General features: G+C 53.4%; 1 protein-coding gene across 1 annotated transcript; it reads left to right on the top strand.

Moving 5' to 3' along the window:
* The first annotated feature begins 10,298 nt into the window (after positions 1-10,298).
* Positions 10,299-14,145, top strand: ARF6 (ARF GTPase 6). Its single transcript, XM_054634401.2, has one exon. The coding sequence runs from the start codon at positions 10,683-10,685 to the stop codon at positions 11,208-11,210; it is 528 nt and encodes a 175-aa protein (XP_054490376.1). The 5' UTR covers positions 10,299-10,682; the 3' UTR covers positions 11,211-14,145.
* Positions 14,146-15,200: the final 1,055 nt, after the last annotated feature.

Genomic DNA, 15,200 nt, shown 5'->3' with positions numbered 1-15,200 from the left:
CTCTTCCTCCTTTTCTTTCCCCATTTCCCTTCCTATTTCCTTTCTTCCCCCTTCTCTTTTTCCTTTTCCCTTCCCATTCACCTTTCCCCTTTGCCACTTTCACCTTCTTCCCCATTTTTCCTTACCCCTTCCCCTTCTTCCTGTTAAAAACGCCAATCACTTGTTTCCAAAATTTTAAAAGTTTAAGAGTAATAAAATGGTTATAAAAATAGTCATACAATTAGAGTAATAATAATTTGGACAAACTGAATTAGGACAATATGAGACAATAAAGACAAAGAGTTACGGACGTCCAGGTACCTTTTTCTGGGCAGCACGAGCCTGAAAAAGGCCCCACGTTAACAGAGGATTAACCCTTAAAAACAACAGCCTGTTGTATATTCATACACTTCATCCATGATGCAGAAATTCCATTCAAATACAGGATTCTGTCTGGTCACCGTCAACTTCTTCCTCCGAATCCTAATAGCGCCTTCAAGGTGGGAAGAAGTTCATTTCTTCTGATAAGAGGGCAATAAATTCTTCTTCTCTGAAAGATTTAGGTGTCCTGTGGCTGCTGTCTCACTGCGAGTCCTTTCTTTTTAAAAAAAGTATCCTACATAGCGTAGTTTCTATTTTAACAATTTTTTTATAACTTAAAACTCTATTTAATACAGTACTTAAGAAAACTAATACAGCATTACTTTCTAACACAACACATATAATATTCATTTTAATATTTGCGAAAAGCCAGTCATAAAATACATGTGTTTTTCACATTCCTCTCATCCTTTCCCATTCTCTTTCCCCTTCCCCTTCTGCTTTCCCTCCTCCCTCCCTTCCTATTTCCCCTTTCCCTCCATCCCTGTCTCGCCCCAGCACACAGTTCAGTTTTCCCTGCTGAGGAAGCAGCCAGGCCAAGGACAGAGCTCCCCTTCCCCATCCTTGGCACAAACTTCACTTCCTACACAATTTGGGCGTTGTTCCCAGAGATTCACGGTGGGATTTGGGATCAGGGGCTCCCTCAGGAGCACCATATCCACACTGAACTTCCACCAGCACAACAACCGCAGCCCAAAATCCCAACCTCAGCACTCGGATCCCAGAAACCACCAGATCCATCCATTCTGCAGATTCCTGCCACCCGAGCTGTGCGAGCTCTGCCTGGCCACACAGTGGCAGTGAGGAACCGAGGGAACGTCCTTGAGCTCCCTCTGCTTTATGCTCCAAACCGCTTGGAATGGGTTTTGGGGAGGTTTGAGCTGCTGAGGAAGCCCAAACCCCCATTGGCAGCCAGAGCAGGCACACGCTGGTGCTGTTCTCATTCCGAGCCCCGAGCTCTGTCCCCGGGACAGCTGCGGACAGAGCAGACCGGGGATGTCCTGCTTTGGAAAACTCCTCCTGGAGCAAAGCTCTCCGATTTGCCAGCGTTGTCCTGAGAGTTCAGAGCCGAGGGCACCGATGGGCTGTGACAGAGAATGCCGGGCGGAACAGAGTGACGAGAGGCTCCTGCGAGCTTCCCCAGCCCTTGAGGGCGGGATGGGACTGACTCGCAGCCAGAAACACGACGGGAATTCCTGCTGGCCGGCACAGGAACCCGGCATTTCCCAGTTTTACATCACATCTGCTGGGATCCCAACACATCCCACCAAAACCTGAGCGCGCCTGGGTGGGCGAGGCTGGCGCGGCATCTTCACGAGGAGCATCCCTGGGAGTGCCGATGTGGCTGCTCCGCGGCACGGAGAGCTGACAAAGGGGGCTGGCTCCGAGGGGAGATGCCAAAATGTGCTGGGGCCAGGGGATGAGGTGCCAAAAGAGGCTGGGTCCGAGGGGATGAGGTGCCAAAAGAGGCTGGGTCCCGTCCTATCACCCGGGCTGCGCTGCAGGCTCTGTTCACAGGCGCGGTCCCGCTACTGACCGCCACGGGAGCTTTGACCTGCTCCGTCTCCGACCTGGGCCGGTTCACCCCTCCTTAGGCGACCTGGTGGCCCCCGGCTCCCCCAGGGCCACCATATCGATGCCGGCCTTAGCTTGGACGCCCGCTCGGCACAGCGCACGGCAGCCCAGAACCCCCGGGCTCAGCGATCCGCCAGCCTCAGCCTCCCCGGAGCTTGGATTACAGGCACAAGCCACCGTGCCCGGCTGCTCCCGGCGCTGCCTCCGCTCCCCGTCAGCCCTGGAGCGGCTCCTCCGGCCTCGGGAGCTCCTCAGGGCTGCAGCAGCACCGTGGGAAGAGCAGCAGGCACAGGGAGCAAAATTTAGCTCTTCAAGTGAGCACCCAGCACAATGCTTGGGCTTAGACAGGGCAGGTTGTGCTGGTGTAGGCTGAAAATTTAAGTTCATGGTCCTGCTCTGGGATGTGCCCAGAGAGAGCTCAGAAGGATTTACAAATACTCTGAAGGGCAGCTGCTCCCTGCAGGTGTAATGAGCTGAATGATGCTCAGCAAGGGATACAAAAATAACAAAAACCTAAGAAGGCAAGGAATAAAATTCAGGAGCTCCCTGCTTTTATCCATTCCCTGCCATAACAGGCAGCTGCCTCATTCACTGAGGATTTTTTATCTTAACTCTGTGTTTTGCCTCTGTCAAAGTGTCCTGCCCAGGTATCCCATGGGAATAACTGCAAAGTGTCCTGCCCAGGTATCCCATGGGAATAAGTGGCTGCTCCCTCTCCTCCATGGATGGCTCATGGAATTGTGCTTCTCCAGCACAGAGGTCAAGGCAAGGGTGTCCTGCCCAGGCAGGGCCACACCTCCTGCCCTGCCAGAGCCACTCCGAGGTGTCCGAGCACTTCCTCCAGCCCCTCCCGAGCTACTGGAGCAAAGTCCAGGGCTAAAGTCCACAGGACAATCCCATCTCCGAGAAGGAAAATAAGATTTTCCCCAGTGCTGCACAAGCCTGAAGCATTAAGGGTGTCAGGACTGCACAGGAGAGATCCCAGACCTTGTTCTGGGCTCTTTTTATCTCCTTAAGGAAGAGCTGTTGGTGACAGCTGGAGTTTTGGCTAAAGGCATTAGGATAATGATTTAGGGATCAAGGCATGAGGAGAGGGGGGGCTTGGCATCCACAAACAGGGGAGAAAGGCAAACCATCCCCACAGAAACAACACTGAACACATCCAGTAACCCCTTCTCCTGCCACTGACACAGGGGTTTTTCCTCATGTGAAAAAACCACAGCAGGAGGGATTTGGGAGAGCAGGGGCATGATTTCCTGAAAAAAAAATGTGATGGGAAGGGGCTTGGCAGCCTGAGGAAGGCCCAGGCACAGGGAGGATGCAGACAGAGGGTCTGACAGAGCTGGGCAGCACCAAAGCAACAGCTGAGATGGCAAATGAGCCCCCTCGGGCTGGCACAGCCAGGGAGCTCATCCCGGAGCCCAGGGGCTGCCCTGAGCTCATCCCGGAGTCCTGCTCTGCCCTCCGGAGCTCATCCCGGAGCCCAGCCCTGCCCTCTGGAGCTCATCCCGGAGCCGAGGGCCTGCTCTGCCCTCCGGAGCTCATCCCGCAGCCCAGCCCTGCCCTCCGGAGCTCATCCCGGAGCCCAGGGCCTGCTCTGCCCTCTGGAGCTCGTCCCGGAGCCGTGGACCCGCCCAGCCCAGCGGGAGCAGCTGCCCCAGGATCCCGCTGAGCTCCCCGCGGGAGCTCTGTGCACAGCCAGGGCTAAGCCAGGCTCCAGCCCCACAAATCACCAGCCTGGGGATCGCGCTGAGCTCCAGAACTCCTCCTTCCAAGGGCCAGGCCACCAGAGAGGCACGGAATAGAACCACACAACACCCGGAGCTGAAGGGATCCAGAAGGACCATGGAGTCCAGCCTCTGGCCCTGCACAGGACACCCCAAAATCCCACCATGGGCCTCAAATTATTCCTCTTGTTAAGGCTTCAGGATTTTCCAGGCTGGTGTTGCCATGGTGGTGATCCAGGATTTTGGCAGGTGAAGGTTTGGTCAGGCAGTATCCACCTCCCTCTTCGTTTCTTCTCTCTGCTCCTGAGAACACCCTGGGAAAGGAGGAGCCAGCTTTGCCAATAGCACCTGTAGAGACATTTGGATGTACTTAAGATATATTAGAAACCCTAAATATTCTGGAATCGTAGAATCCCTGAATGATTTGTATGGAAGGGGAGCTTAAATCCCATCCCATTCCATGGGCAGGGACACCTCCCACTGCCCCAGGCTGCTCCAAGCCCCAGTGTCCAGCCTGGCCTTGGGCACTTCCAGGGATCCAGGGGCATCCAACAGTGCTTTTTTTGAGTGTGGGGTTTTTGTGGGTTTTTTTGTTTTTTGTTTTTTGGGGGTTTTTTTGAGGTATTTTACCTTGAAAATCAATCAGCAGTGTAAGACGGAGCTATATGGAGTAGAGAGTGCCCAGAGGTGCATTTCTTTCCCTGAGGATGGTTACAGGGAGTAGATTTATATATTGAAAACCTGATTGCAATACCTCACCACCCTCTGAATAAAGAATTCCCAATTCCCAATCTCCCACCCATCCCTGCCCTCTGGCACTGGGAGCCATTCCCTGGCTCCTGTCCCTCCATGCCTTGTCCCCAGTCCCTCTCCAGCTCTCCTGGAGCCCCTTCAGGCCCTGCCAGGGGCTCTGAGCTCTCCCTGGAGCCTTCTCCCCTCCAGGATGTCAGACAGGTTTTCCTCCTTGAGAGGCCACTTTGGAGAATCTCTTCCTCACTTCCCCAGGGCACTGGAGACCAGGACAGGGCTTTTTCCTGATGATACCTGTGGGATTTTATTGGTGCTTCAGGATCCTCAAGGCATCATTTCAGCACACTGGGGCTCACAGAGACCTGCTGCAGTCAGGATATTTTTTGCTCTATTAAATTTCATCTGTGGTGACAAATTTCCACCTCACAGTGGCTAAAGTTGCTCTCTTAACAATAAGGGCCTGTCTTTCCCAACAAATTCCTGTATTCTCCAACACCCCTTCCCATCTCCGCTTCTTAACCCAAGGATGGGAAGATCCAGGGGTGTCTCTGATGCCACTGCCTGTAGCACACACACACACACACACACACACACACACACACACACACACACACACACACCTTTGGAGGTCTCAGGTTCAGCTTCCTGCCAATCCCAGCTGCTGCTGCAGCCCAAATCACAGGAAACAGGGCTGAGACATCCATGGGAACCATCCCCACCCCTCCCTGCCCACAGGGAGGCAGGACCAGGGCCAAGTGCTCTGGGAAAGGCTTCTCTCCCTGAGTCACCCCAGCACAGGACACTTGGCCCATTGTGTCAGATATCTCCATGACAAATCTGCCCCTGGAATGCCATTGTTGTATCGAGGATGTAATTTGTTTTCACAACAGGAGAATTTATCTAACACAGATACTAAAGCCAGAGCTGTTATTATATTCCCTTTTCCTTCCTTGGAAAGCCACAAAGGTCTTTGAAGGATCAGGGAACAAAGGCTTTTCCCATCTCTGTCAGGAGGGAAGCAGGGAAAGATGGGCTGCACCCCTCAAAACAGGTTTGACCCGATGGTCCACAGTGGCTGGAATTTGATTTATAGCCAAAGAGATAAAAATTATCTAATTGATGAGCATCAGTTTCCTCAAGGTTTGGTTAATCTGGTGTTTCACATTGCTGTGACAGCACCTGGACCTCTGGTGGAGGGCAGAACATGGAACCACAGCCTGCAAATCCGTGGAAAACAATAAATGCAAACCTTGGTACCTGCACTGCCCAGGAGTTGCTTCTGGATAAGGAAAGATAAGGAAAGATAAGGAGCAGCCAGGCCCAGCTGAGCCACCACAAGGTCCCACAGGTATTTGCTGCCCTTCTCCCCAGGCTGTAAGCCCTAATCACTTTATAACCATGATTGCTTTTTACCCTCTGGGCTGTAAATCCTCAGCAGGTACAGGGACAACCCATCCACTGACACAGCATCAGCCAGTGCTGGCTTTTAAAACACTCACCTCGTTTTTAAAACACTCACCTCATTTTCAAAACATTTAACTCACTTTTAAAACACTCACCTCACTTTTAAGACGTTCAGCTCACTTTTAAAACATTTAACTCACTTTTAAAACATTCAACTTACTTTTGAAACATTTAACTCACTTTTAAAATATTTAACTGACTTTTAAAATATTTAACTCCTGCAGGCTACCCAGTAACTCACTGGGGGTTGCCAAGGACCTGAGAAGGGTTTGAATTCTCCAGCAGGTGTGTGAAACTGAAGCCCTCCTAAGAGCTCACGTTTTTCAGGTAATTTAGAACATATTTGGGTATTTTGAGTGCTTTTTTGGTGTATTTTATCTTGAAAATCAGCCAGCAGGGTAAGGCTGAGCTCTATGGAGTGGACAGTGCCCAGAGGTGCACTCCTTTCCCTGAGGGTGTCACAGGCCCATCTGTAAATACAGATTTATATCCATCCTGAGGGGAAGAACCTGCTTTGCTCAGACCATCACACTTCATCTGTGGTGACAAATTTGCACCTCACAGCAGCTAAATCTCTCTGTTAAAAATAAAGGCCTGTTTTTCCCAAACAAATTCTCATTGGAAAGGCTGTGCTCTCCCAGAGGCTCAGCAGGGACTCAGCAGTGGGATCCCTCAGACAGCAAAGCCTTTTTTTGCTTTTCTGAAGTTATTTCCATTTGCTTCCTGTTTACCCTCCTTCCCGTGCACTCACGGAAACCACCAGGACTCCACTGAACTGTTCCAAAAGTAGGTGGTGCTCTGTCCCCAGCTTCTCCCCATTCCCCGTGGGACTGGGAACCGGGAGCTGCCAGGACTGACTGCACTGAGTTCATCAGTGACTAATTTGAGATCTTAACTACCCAAAGTGCTGAGTGCTCAAATGGTTCCTCGCTATCTGTCCTCCTCAAGAGCAGGAATATTTGCTTTAAAAGCACAGCCAGGCCATGGCAAATCTTCCCCTGGTGAGGTTGGGAAGTTTTCCTGAAGGGCAGGGAGGATCCTTGGGAATGAATCCCAGCACAGGTGGAAAAGCATTTGAGTGAATCCCATTTCTCTTCTGAGGAAGAACTTGTTACTGTGCAGTGACCAGGCACTGGAACAGATTGCCCAGAGAGGAGTCTGCACTCCTGGAGACATTCCAGACCCAGCTGGGCACAATCCTGGAGCAGGGAGGTGGCACCAGGTGACCCCTCTGTGGTCCCTTCCAACCCGAGCTGCCCAGGGCACGGAACCACATCCCCCCATCACTGTGGGGTTTCTGTGGGAAGAAGGGCAGCTCATCATTCCCCTCTGGCAGGTTTGGAGCCGTGGACGATCATGGGAAGATCAGGTTTGGGTGCTCTCAGTGTCACCCAGAGGCAGAAGCTGCAACCACAGCCCAGAGCAGCTCAACTCAGCCACGGGCCCTGCCAGGGATCCAGGGAAAGGAGAGGAGGCTGCCCTAGAGCAGAGGCTGGGCAGAGTTCCAGAATAAAGCAGGGATTGATTCAAAGCATCTCCTCCATGCATCCACCTTGGGCAGCACAAGAGCCCAGCCAGGCCTGCACCCAAGATGAACCAAAATGGCCCCAAAATGCACGGCTGGGCACGGGGTCTCTCCCTGGGATCAGTTCTGCTCCATTTGCACCTTGCAGTTCATTGTCCCATTCCAGCTTTAGCCCCTGCAGTCCCACCCTGCTTGTTTTTCTCTCTCCAGCCCACGGGGTTTGTGCTCTTGGGCTGAGGTTTGGATCATTTGTCCTTGGTGCCCAGCTGGAGCAGGAATTGTTTTGTCTCCCTGCTCTGTGCACAGAGCTCACCATCCCCTGATATGAAGCCCAGACCCACACACTAAAGCAGCACAGAATGTGAAAAATAGAAAAGCTCAAACCTGAGGCATTGTTAGCAGGCAGAGGGACAACAAGGATTGGAGCAGGGGCACTGGGAGGGGCCGATCTCCACAGGACTCCAGGGCAGGAGCAGCTCAGAGAAACTCTGGCAGGGGCTGCACAGGTCCCATCACTTTTCCAGGAGGGAAAGGACAGAAGGAGTTCAGAAAAGCTTTCTGCCAGGTGAAATGGGCAAAGCCAAAGCAGGCCAAGCCCTGTTTGCACCCAGTGCCCAGGGATGATGGACAATGCAGTCTCCAACAAAACAAACAAAGCCAAGATTCAAGAGGAGAGGCCCGAGGAACAGCAGGGCTGGGTGCAAAGTGGGGAGCGGATGATGGAAAGGGAACTTCCCCACCCTGCAGGTGCTCATTCCAGGGGGTTTTGTGGTACCCTGAGGGGGTGACACAGCCCCCAGCCCCCACCCTGTGTTCCAGCACCTGTGCTTTATTCTCACCTAATCCCTGAGATCCACGCTCCTCACCTGCTGGTCCTGGAGAAAGCCCCAGAGGAGCCTCTCAGCCCTTACAAAGGAAAGCAGAACAACCTCAGCACAGTCACACCCTCCCCTCAACGCTCTGCACTGTCAGAACAAAAGCACCAAAAGTCATTTCCTGACAGCACAAAAAGCTGCTCTGAGGCTGAGGGAAGAACTCAGATTCCGGCTCATGGGCAAAGGAAGGACCTCAAAGCTCCTGGCATCACCTTTCTCTGCTGTTGTAACCCTTGTGGGCTCGTGCTGCCTGACTGAATGAACTCAGCAGCACAGAAATGGTCACACTGAGCAGAGCTGAGTGAAAACCCAGCAACACCCACAGCCTGATGGTAATTTTAGCCCTGCAAATATTCAGCTCTCTGTTTAGATAAATATCCCATGCTAGTGAGAGAGGAGACTGAGCCAGCTGCATCCAGCAGGACCAGGGCTTGCTGGAAATCCCAACCCAGTGTGGTAATTAGCAGCATTATCTGCTGGTTTAATCAGCAGAGGTGAACTCTGGCAGTGCCCGGGCAGGCAGGGACACTCCTGAGCCCTGGGGTCAGCAGGCCATGCCCTGGCACAGCCTCTCACCAGGAGAGGCCATGGATGCTGTGTTTGCCTTGGCATCCTCCCTTTGGCTCGCTGCAGGAAAGAGCAAAGCCTTCCTCAAAGAATCCTCCTGACATCACAGAATCATGGAAAATCCTGAGCTGGAAGGGACCCCAGGGACCATGGAACAACCCCTGGCCCTGCAGGGGAAGAACCTTTCTTTCCCTATCTCCAAGCTAAACCTCCCTACACAGCTCCAGCCCTTCCTGTCCCTGCTCACCAGAGGGAAGATCCCTTATTAATTGATCCCTTAATAATTCTGCAGTTTAGGAGACCTCCCGATCTCCTAAAGACACCAAAGCATTCCCTTGGCAGCTGCAAGAGGGATTGCTTTCCACGTACCAGGACATCAGCCATAGAAATCAACCCACAGTGTGGTGGTTTTGAAGGGAATGGGAAGATAGAGTGAAGTCAATCCTACACAACCTCAAGGGAATGCACACCGTGCTCTCCAGCAGGAGACCCCAAAGTGACCAAGTGGGAGGTGTCCCTGGGTGTCCCTGCCCACGGCAGGGGTGGAAGGGGATGGGCTGTAAGGTCCCTTCCAACCGGCACCAGTCTGGGATTCCACGGTTTTGTGGGATTTGTGTTCCAGGCGCCGCTTCCCCCATTCACTCCCCGAACTCAGGAGCAGCCACCAACACAGGCGGGCACTCACAGGACCCGGGTGGGCACCCGAGCCCCGGCCCGGAGGAGCGGCTGGCACCGTTCCCGTGTCCCGGTCCCCGGCACGGCCCCGGGGCGGGGTGTGGGCAGGCCCGGGCGGCGGGACCGGCCCGGCGTGTGCGTGCAGGAGGCGCCGGGCCGGGCGTGCCCGGGCACAGCTCCGGGCACAGGGCAGGGACGGGCCCCGGCCGCCGCGGGGTGTCCCGGGCGCTGATCCGTGGAGTTTCACCCGCCGGAATCGCTGGGAGTGACCCGAGACAAGGAGGAGGCACAGCCCCGATGAGGCAGCGCTGAATCACGGGCGGAGGGGCTGGAAGGGCCCTCTCGGCCCGGCCCATGGCAGGGACACCTCCCACTGCCCCGGCCGCTTCCAGCCCGGCCTCGGACACTACCGGGGACCCGGGGGCAGCCACAGCCTCTCCGGGCACCTGTGCCGGGGGCTCCCCATCCCCGCTGCGCACAGCGCCCGTCCCGGGCAGGGTTTATCTCCCGGGCACGGCTCGGTCCCGGGCGCGGTCCCCTCTGGTCCTGCCCCTTTAAGACGCGCCCCGCGCTGACGCGCGATCGCGTGGCGCCTCTCCCCACTGCGGCCCCGCCCTCTCCGCGCGCCGCGCACGCGCGACTCCGCCCCGTCCAATCAGCTGCAAGGCCCCGCCCCCCCGCGGAGCCCCGGGGGCGGGGCGGCGGCGCAGGCGCAGGCGCGCGGGGCGGGCGGGAAGGCGCGGGCGGAAGGGGGGCGGGGCCGCGGCGGGGCGTGGCGGGGTCCGCGCGGGCGCATGCGCGGGGTGGCGGCGGGGCGGAAGCGGGCGCGGGCGCGCGCGGCCCCTTTCCGGCGGCGCGGGCGGAGGGAGCGGCGCGCGGGGCCCTCAGGTACGGCCGGGACGCTCCCGGGCCATCGCGGCCACTCCCGGTGCTCCCCGGCGCTCCCCGGCCCTCGGGACCCTCCCGCCGCCGCCGCGCCGGCACCCATGAGCTGAGGCGCCGCGGCGGGAGCCCAGGCAGGAGCGGGCGGAGCCGCCGCCGCGGGCCCGGCGGAGCAGCGGAGCCGCCTCCCCGCCGCCCCATGCGCGGCCCGCGCTGAGCCCCGCCCGCCCTTCCCCGCCGGGCCGGCGCTCGCCCTCTCGCCCTCCCTTGGATGCCGCCGAGATGGGCAAGGTGCTGTCCAAGATCTTCGGGAACAAGGAGATGCGGATCCTGATGCTGGGGCTGGACGCGGCCGGCAAGACCACGATCCTGTACAAGCTGAAGCTGGGCCAGTCGGTGACCACCATCCCCACCGTGGGCTTCAACGTGGAGACCGTCACCTACAAGAACGTCAAGTTCAACGTGTGGGACGTGGGCGGCCAGGACAAGATCCGGCCCCTGTGGCGGCACTACTACACGGGCACGCAGGGGCTCATCTTCGTGGTGGACTGCGCCGACCGCGACCGCATCGACGAGGCGCGGCAGGAGCTGCACCGCATCATCAACGACCGGGAGATGCGGGACGCCATCATCCTCATCTTCGCCAACAAGCAGGACCTGCCCGACGCCATGAAACCCCACGAGATCCAGGAGAAACTGGGCCTGACCCGGATCAGGGATAGGAATTGGTATGTGCAGCCCTCCTGTGCCACGACGGGGGATGGACTCTACGAAGGGCTGACGTGGTTAACGTCCAATTATAAATCCTAATGGGAGAGGAACTATTTAGTCTACAAAGAATTAAAGAAACAAAACAAAAAAAATTAAACAAACAAAAAAAAAGAAACAAAAAAAATTAAAATAACCCACGTGGCTTTCCAGAAGAATGATTCTCTACTGAAAAGTAAAAACAAAACCGCATCCATAGGATTATGATCACCTTTCTCCAGTTGCCACCCTTTCCTCCTGCACCCTTGGCTGGATTCCTGTTCTAACTCCTCCTGCTTGGCGTTAGGATGCTCTAACCTCCGAATGTGACACGAACACAGGCACTAGATGCTATGGCAGACTTCCAGCAAACAGGGGAAGGACACATTATAGACTTGCTAAGTAACTTTTTTTTGGTTTTTTTTTTTCTTTTCCTCTCGTTAGCCCTTTGCTGGTTTGATTATTTTGGGGGATGTTGGGGGAGGGGGTCCATTTTCAGTGTATGCTTTCTGGGTCTACTTTTTTGATTATATATATTTTTTTTCTCTCTCTTCTCTCACTTTGCTGTAGATTGCTACTTTTTTGCATTCTTGCAGGATATGTTGCTAGGTCGACTTCATCTAGTAAACTGAAAATTGTTGCTTAAAATCAAACTGCAGTCTGTCTTTTTATATTAAGGACTTTTTTTTTAAAAACAAAAAAAAGTTCTGTTAATCTGTAACTAAACAGTGACTCAGTCTGGCTCCACGGCTCAGGCTAACGAGGGGAATTCTTGCCTGCAGTGGCAGAGAGTGGGAATTCCACTGTAAGGTGTTCAAAGTGCGTGTCGGGCGCTGGGAAATGTAAGATCTGCTTTGGAATGTCAGCTGGGAAGTTCTGACCCATACATCATGCATGAGGAGGGATGCAAAACCAGCTCCCCACACCACATAGCAAACCAGGCATGAGCGATGCTGTAGTTCCAGGGCAGGCACTGGGCAGGTTTTTTGTCTTAAATGAGGTTTAGTTGCAGTTTTTTACTCCTTGGTGTCGGTCCTCGGGCCGAGGCTCTTTCCAGCAGATGCAGCAATAAAATGTTGCAATGAGTTTGACTTTAAATCAGATGTTTTGGCAAAAGTCCAGCTCTGACTTGCCTCTCGCTTCCATCTCAAGGCAGCTGGAGACACCTAAACCTTGAAAGGATTCCTGTTTCTTTCCAACAGCCAGAAGGAAATTGTTGTTGTTATTATTATTATTGTTCTTTTTCCATGCTGGAGCCTTGCGAAGGGGCGATTCCGAGCCGAGCTCTGCTCGAGCCCGGGGTTTCTGCCATCAGGAATGGCCATTTTGAGGAAATCACTGCTTGCTTTGGTTTTTCCAAGCCCAGCTGGAGGCTTCTGCCCGTGTCCCGGGGCTGCTGCGGTCCTGTAGCAAAGGGAACTAACGTGGATGTCTGAGGCCCATTGAGGAACTGCTCGTGAGAGCGGGGAGGGCAGAGAGAGAGAGAGAGAATCGACGCTGAATGTAAACTTCCATAATTAGTTCTTAAAGGGCAAAGCAGCTCGTTAGCCATGTCACAGCCTGTAGCTGGGACTGGCCAATCAAAAACCCCACCCAGAGCGAGTATTTGCATAAAAACTCAATCAAGTATTAATTAACGCTGGGTGCACAAACTGTTAAAGCAGCTGGTTCTTATTCAGCCTTAAGGATTAACTTCAGATTTCCTCAAGGAGTTAAAACTCCGTTGGGGAATTCTAGGAATGTATGCTACAAAACCAGAAGAAAATGGCTTTTATTTTCCATTTTTTTCCTTAATTGTGTTCTCTTTTCAAGAATATAAGTTTTACATGGAATTGGGGGCATTACACTACATTGCTGCAGTGGTGACTCTGCATGCTGAGTACCTTGTACATGGAGCTCTTACCAAAGATGTATGGGAAGATAAAAATCCTGAATTCACTTCTGAAATCCAATGCTTTGGAGCACTTCAAAGTCCTTTTAGAGTATGGTTCCAAAAAAAGACTTTTCTGGATGTGGGTTGCAAATGGGACTGGATGGGTTCTTGGTGCTAGAAGATAGAGCATTGATGGACTTTGTGAATTGTAGAGAGTCTGCAGAAGCTTAATGTAGAAATAACTCTTCCATCTCAGCCCTAAAGAAGAGGAAGTGAGATTAGTTTATTTTAATCCAAGGCTTTTTGCCATTGGGATATCATTGCTCTATTTTCTAGCTTTCGTTTTTCTTTTCCTGTTGCTGTAACTTAATGAACAGTGTGGTGGTATAAAAACTTAAAATTACAACAATATGGTTACTGTTTTCTTCTGGAGCATCAATAAAATAGCCAAGCACAAAGTAAATGCCTAAACTGGAAAACTTGAAGCTCTATTAATGGTTCTTGAACTTTCTTAAACCTATTCTCAGTCAACATGAAAACTTCAATACCTTCATTTTTTGTCTGAGTTGGTTTCCTGTGTTTCCAAGCGCTGGGGCAGCCTTTGCATTAAGTTGATTTTGCAATTTTGTATCCCCTTAGAAGTAACTTTGTAATTCTGTTTTGTAGGTGAAAGGAAATCGCTTTTGCTTCTGGGTTTTTAAAAAAATTTTTTTTTGGGTGGGGGGGAGTGGGGAGGAAGAGGTGGGGGAGAAAAAGTTACTGGAAGGTGTGGCAGAGCCGTCAGAAATAAACGGCCGTGGCCACCGAACAAAACCCCACAGGTTTCACTTCCAACACGTCCTTTCTAGGCTGTAGCAGGACCTCAGCACGAGGGAGTGGCTGTCAGTAGGATAAAGTGGGAATTCTGTACCAAACAAACCAGTCTGGAATTCCAAGTGCATCGATTTGTGTTCGTGTGAATTTATGGAGTAAGTTTTGAATGGCGTTCAATCGTGTCCGACCAAGTGACTGAGTTTGTGGCCTGTGATCTCCCTGACTGAAGTTCCCAGGAATTTTGTGTTCTCAATATGGCTGTAGTGTTGGTAAAGAACTAATAAGCAGAAAATAAAGCAATTATACAGCGGAGCTCTCCTGGTATGTTACTTGTATTGAATTATGAGAGAAGCAGAAAGGGGCAATCTGGTGCTGGACTCGGGCGCTGTGCTGGCATAAAGAGGGCTCTGTTCTGGATCTCCCAGATTGGAAGCCTGGCTGTAATTCCTTTGAGAATTAGATGAGAAAGTGGAAAAGGAAGATGCTGCTTTAATATTCCCACTTGAGCAAACTTTATTGTCAGGGCTCTCCAGCCTCGGTGCCGGCCCCACTTAAGTGGGGAAGGTGAGGGCAGGGAGGGGCTGTCCCTGCCGTGTTCCAGGCAGGAAATTCCCTGGAAAGGGCAGCACGAGGCCGGTGTGGAGCACAGGGATGGACAAAGGGGCTGATGAGTGACTAGGGGTGCTTGTGGAGTGACAGATGTGACGTTGGGACTCACTGGTGCCTGAGTAGGACTCGAGTGAGCCGATAAAAGGACTGGGGCAGGTGCTGGGGCTGCGGGGGGGCTGGGGAGCAGCGGGATATGGATCCTGTGACAGCTGCCATCCCCTGGGACAGGCAGGGGGTCACAGCCAGGGCTCTGCTCCGAGGCTGCTCCCACAGCTGCAGGTGCCAGGCCAGGTGTCAGCCCTGGAACTGTCTCCTTGCTGCAAAGCTTTGGGAATGCTCAGGAGCATCGTTACCTGCTCTAGTGAGCAGCATCCCTGCCTGTGGGACGAGCTGAGCTTTGAGGTCCCTTCCCACTCAAACCATTCCGTGATTCCGTGATTATCCAGCCAGGTGGGTGCAGGAGCCTTCCCCTTCCAGGGTGTTCAGGCTCTGCCTGGCTGTCAGACCAGGGTGTGGCTGTGTAAATGAAGTTACTCTGAGTTAATTAAACTGCTCGGAGCTGGGAGACAAGCAGGGGAACCGGTGTCTCTCTGGCTGCTGCCGTGAGTCACATTTCAAAATGCCGGCGCTTATCGCGCCCCATCGGAGCGCGGTGAGCCCGGAGCGCACCGTGACTCAGCCCCAGCAGGGCCCTGTCCTCATGGACGGGCCTTGCAAAAACTCTGCCCACCATTCCTAATTGGAAATTATCCCTGTTA

Source organism: Agelaius phoeniceus, chromosome 6 (assembly GCF_051311805.1).
Source record: "Agelaius phoeniceus isolate bAgePho1 chromosome 6, bAgePho1.hap1, whole genome shotgun sequence".
In the NCBI taxonomy this organism is placed as follows: domain Eukaryota; kingdom Metazoa; phylum Chordata; class Aves; order Passeriformes; family Icteridae; genus Agelaius; species Agelaius phoeniceus.
The sequence above is the reverse complement of the archived record's forward strand: the minus strand, read 5'-3'. Positions and strand labels throughout refer to the sequence as shown.